We start from the raw sequence: 5,650 nt of genomic DNA, 5'->3' as shown, positions 1-5,650 counted from the left end.
ATAGAAAGAGCAAGGTCCGAAATGTTGTCTAGTGGGACAAAAGGAAGACAGGGATTGTCGACAGTAATAGGAACAAACCATAGCGTCAACATAGTAATTGAGAATTAAGTGAATGATTTTGGAGATATAAACTTTGAAACAAAGAAGAGTAGTGGAAAACGAACTTAGAGTGATCCGTCCACCTGAAAGATCGAAGATTTTCACGAAAAAACCCCTGGTACCATAAATACTTTCATCACCACCTTCCTAACACCTATTTTATATCCTTCTTCTTAGTATATATATTAGTTATATATTTAGTTATAAAGATTTGAGAAAGTCTGACTGTAACACTCATTGTTGTGAAGTGTGCACCCTTTTGTTTGTTAACACTCCTGTTCATTGTAATTTCATATACAACTGTGTATGTTATAGTTGGGATCCAAGTTAGAATTCTGTGTAAAGAAAACCACCACGTGGAATGAATAATAAATTTCGTTTATTATCATTGTACTTACTCTCGCTGTTCATTGCACTATCATGCGCGTTTACCATAGTATAACCTGCATACTTTTGTTTTGACCTATCTGCCACCTTTGAAGATGGGCGAAAATTAGCAATCTTCCTTTCGTAGAGTAAGTTTAGTATTAAGGGTTAAAATTATTTTTGTAATAAGTGTCATTGATCTTTGTATGGATTCATTATGCCATCATATTTTGTAATTGTTCCACCAATGATTGGGTCTTGGATGACCATTGGATAAACCATCCTAGAGTTGGCATCCTTTATTGAACCTATACAGTACATGTTAGTAAATGTTATATCAGGTGTAAATAAATTTTCTAAGTGTTTAGCTTGTTGGGTGTTTGCCTTAGTAGGCTGATGAAAATCCTTTCATATATATCTCACAATATACATATTACTTGCCCTCAATTGTAAATAGAATTTATACAGATTGATTACATCTCTCAGTCTGATATATTTTGCTGAGGAGTGGTACCTGCACTCCCTTCAGAGGAGTGCCATAATATGGATTTGATTACACCCCAAAAAATGGCTAGAACCATTGCTGCTTACAACAAACTGCAAAAACATCACTCTATTAGGAAACCTTTAGATAAATATTTACATGTAAAAAAAATTATCAATAAACTATTGTATACATGTTTGAAATTTAATAAAAGATAAAGGAATTGAGAATAATCATGACCAATGAATGCTTTACAACTGACCATACCATCATCTATCTTGAAAGTTCTATCATCATTCAGAGGTAAAAACAGTTCAGGTTATGCCAATTTATGTTTTATACATTTTTTTAAAAACTTCCCCATTCTCATTTTTTGTAGTAACTGTTACAAAAGTAAAACCTATCTTTCCTACAATTTTTTCATGCTTAGAAACAAAATTTTTCTGCTTCACAATAATTTACTATGGTATTTTTCTGCTTGATTATGTACATAGTGATTTACTCATACAAAATACTATTGTTGTATTTATTAAAATTGACTATTAAATGACACTATCAGTTTTAAACTTTTTAAAATATTCTTTCACTACTATAAAATTGGCTTAGTCCAACAACATAATCACCCATTACCAACTGACATTTGCAGAAGCTAATCCATGTGATGAATTAACTTCTGCACAGTCTCTTTCAAATGACATTGTTTGTGAAGAAATATGAATTGAATTTATGAATAAAAAAATTTTATAAGACGGCAGTATTTTTTTTTATCACTCCATATTTCATCATCTCACTAATAAAAGTTTCTGGAGAACATTAATGTAGTAATAAGTAAAGAATGATCATAATGTATATTAAGAAGAATATTAAAATTAAACATCTAACACAAATATTTTCAAACTTTTATATATCTTTTGTTAGTGTATTCTTGAAAATAATATGTTTTACAAGCATACAATAGCACAAATCTAACTTAAATTTGATGAAATTGCAAAATTAATATTAAAGAACCCAAATATTATTCTTTCAAAATGAAAAATTGAGTAATATCAAGACAAAGATGAATTTTGATAATATAATCTAATAAATTGTTTATTGGTATTAGTATAAAAAATTATTTTATTCATACACTTAAAATTATTTGACATTAATTAATAAATATCAAAAATGCACACTACATAATTAATTAAATGATAAAGTTGGGTTTATTATCATACTGTAACTTGGCTAGTTAAATATCAGTGGCGTGCCGTGACATTTGATGATAAGGAAGCTGTGTTTCTGTAAGAAGCCGACTTCCAGGGGTAATTAGTTACTTGCATGTCAGAGCATATCGTTTGTTCAATAAGCCAGTAAAAATCGTAGACTTCTCTAAATGTATTTGTAATATCACAATTACATACTGAATCGCTAGCCACAATATATGGGCTAAAATTATAAATAAAATAATAAAAACTTACTTGGTGAAATAAAATGGGTGATGGATGTACTGTACAGTACATACCTGGTACAAAATATTCTTCAATTATATTAATATACTTTTAAAGAAAATTATAATTAAATATAGCTTTGTAAAGAAACATACATAAAAATAACATAAAATATTCTATACTTTTTAAATCTTAAAACAAAACTTAGTCAAATAACTCCCTATGAGTGGCTAATGGATGGAATCAGAGATGGTCCTGGTAGGTGCATGCATGTGGGCTGCCAAATCCCGAGGGTGCCGATACCAGTCAATGTCAAATGCCTCTTTTGTTGCATCACTCGTATACCTCAAAGGACATGACAGGGTTGTTGTACATTTTAAACGTTTCTCACCATAGCTGTAAAAATCTAAATATGTTACACTTAATAGTCATTTGTTTTCTAACTAATTCATTTTAGAACCAAGTGTCCATGAAAATTTTCAAAATTTACAACTTTTTGGTCACTCTCGTTGAACTGGAAAAATTTCTGTCTTTATTATGTCTAATATTACAAAGAAGTTGGTCCCCACTGTACTCAGCTAGAGGTTGGTTCGGTTAAGCATTTGTTTAAGTAAAATTTCGGCTCTTTCGTCAGGGTTTTGTTTATGTCCCCAATTCCCTAATCGCTTAATTATTTAACTACTTCTTAAGTAGAAATAAGTCAAAACTGGTTACTTTGCACTCGAATATTTGTAGTCCCGGGAAAAAGTGGAAAGACAAATTTTTATGACAAATGGATACATAAATTGTAAATTTAAGGAAAATAAATTCTAGAGCTTTTTCTGTACCTCGTGCATCTCTCTCATTCATTAAATTTAGTTGTAAATGATGCTGTCGAAGTAATAGTTTATTTTTTAACATTATACAAGAATTGTACATGTTTTTTTCTGCATCCCCTTAAAAATTGGATATACGAAATTGTAATATCACTGGTTTGACATTGAAATCCGGGAGTAATATAAAATCGGAGAGCGGAATAAAAATATCAAATATTTTAATGGATTTTTTAAAACTCCTGTCAACTATACAGAACTATCATAAAAACATACCAGTAAATTCTTATCGGTTGGGTTAAGTTATAAATCTACTCGTGAATCGTTTAATTGGGCGAAGGCGGCCAAATCTCTAATGGGTGGGTGGCTAACAGCCTAGAACCAGTCCTGGATGCGTGGATGTGGTATACGTGTAGCATCCACCTGAGGTCCTAGGCTTCCACCAGCTAAACTGGGTGAGGTTGGTGCTCTGTAAAGCGCATGCGCAAATCTGGCTTTTTGGATGCTGACAATACAGTGCTTCCACTCCACCACTAATATTCGAATATACAATAGAAATCTTATCTTTTTTTTTCACATGTAGTATAGAAATTTGTAATAAGATACATAATGTGGTTATAATAAAATATTGTGCGATTATTTTCATATAATTAAAATTAATATGTATTTATTTTTTAGAAAATACAAGGGAAGCGGCGCATCCACCGCTTCCAATGACAGCACGCCACTGTTAAAACAGATGATATGCAATTTGGTAAGGTATATTTAATCAGCCAAGATATAGATAGCATGATAAAATCTTAGTCTTCTATATAAATCAAATATTAATAGATTCTGTACTTTCTTTATCAATGAACAATAAAGTTATAAAATTAATTATAATGTATAAATTAATATGCACTTAAACTTAAAAGAATTTTAAAGAAAAATTGAATATTTAATAACTTCTAACCTGAAACAAAACTTCTCCAGGATATAAAGGAAAAGGATCTTGCTGTAATCTTATTTCTAAGTCAGCATGTCGCAGTTTACTTTGACCATATAGATCATATTGAATAATTCCATCATTGTCTCTTATCACAGGATTTTGTATCACACAATAATGACCTGGAGGAACAATGATCATTTTTTCAGGTCCCAAAATAACTCTGAAAATATTTAATTATAAAATTTTATTTAAAAATTATAGTATTTATTTCTATTATACATAAAACAAAATGGTATTATGATGGCCTCTACTGTAAGTTTTTACAAAGTGAATTGATTTTTATGTTAGAAAAATCTAGACCACTAGCAAGTCACTGCAGAATATCTCAAAATGATTTATTGTAGCTGAAAATGTATAAAAATCCAAATTTTATCAAACAAAAGTAACTCATAGGTATCAAAATATNTTTTTTTTCACATGTAGTATAGAAATTTGTAATAAGATACATAATGCGGTTATAATAAAATATTGTGCGATTATTTTCATATAATTAAAATTAATATGTATTTATTTTTTAGAAAATACAAGGGAAGCGGCGCATCCACTGCTTCCAATGACGGAATGCCACTGTTAAAACAGATGATATGCAATTTGGTAAGGTATATTTAATCAGCCAAGATATAGATAGCATGATAAAATCTTAGTCTTCTATATAAATCAAATATTAATAGATTCTGTACTTTCTTTATCAATGAACAATAAAGTTATAAAATTAATTATAATGTATAAATTAATATGCCCTTAAACTTAAAAGAATTTTAAAGAAAAATTGAATATTTAATAACTTCTAACCTGAAACAAAACTTCTCCAGGATATAAAGGAAAAGGATCTTGCTGTAATCTTATTTCTAAGTCAGCATGTCGCAGTTTACTTTGACCATATAGATCATATTGAATAATTCCATCATTGTCTCTTATCACAGGATTTTGTATCACACAATAATGACCTGGAGGAACAATGATCATTTTTTCAGGTCCCAAAATAACTCTGAAAATATTTAATTATAAAATTTTATTTAAAAATTATAGTATTTATTTCTATTATACATAAAACAAAATGGTATTATGATGGCCTCTACTGTAAGTTTTTACAAAGTGAATTGATTTTTATGTTAGAAAAATCTAGACCACTAGCAAGTCACTGCAGAATATCTCAAAATGATTTATTGTAGCTGAAAATGTATAAAAATCCAAATTTTATCAAACAAAAGTAACTCATAGGTATCAAAATATAATGTACAAAAAAAAGGGAGGAGGAAATTGTCCAAAAGTTAAGGAGTTCCTGTAACATCAAAACTAAACTCTAGAATAAAAAACTTCATAAAATGATAAAATTTTTTATAGAGACTGGATTACACTCATCCCTCATTTTGTCACCCTCACAAATATCACTCCCTCAGTTCTGTCACTGTTTGGTTAAGACCGTGCAACTCGATTTTGTCACTTTCCTCGATTGTGTTTCCTAAAATTATCA

General features: G+C 29.6%; 1 protein-coding gene across 1 annotated transcript; it reads right to left on the bottom strand.

Annotated features, from left to right (window-relative positions):
* Positions 1–4,140: 4,140 nt before the first annotated feature.
* LOC111616860 (major vault protein-like) lies at positions 4,141–5,164 on the bottom strand (the record flags this gene model as incomplete). The annotated part of the gene is made up of 2 exons (XM_023358214.1): positions 4,141–4,336; positions 4,976–5,164. Coding segments are annotated over 2 exons (385 nt in total), but the record flags the coding sequence as incomplete, so codon positions are not given.
* Between the last annotated feature and the right edge of the window lie 486 nt (positions 5,165–5,650).

This window comes from Centruroides sculpturatus, unplaced genomic scaffold, assembly GCF_000671375.1.
Source record: "Centruroides sculpturatus isolate CEXI.00-Female unplaced genomic scaffold, Cexi_2.0 scaffold4163, whole genome shotgun sequence".
Classification (NCBI taxonomy): domain Eukaryota; kingdom Metazoa; phylum Arthropoda; class Arachnida; order Scorpiones; family Buthidae; genus Centruroides; species Centruroides sculpturatus.
Note: the sequence above shows the minus strand (reverse complement) of the source record. Positions and strands in the feature narration are given on the sequence as shown.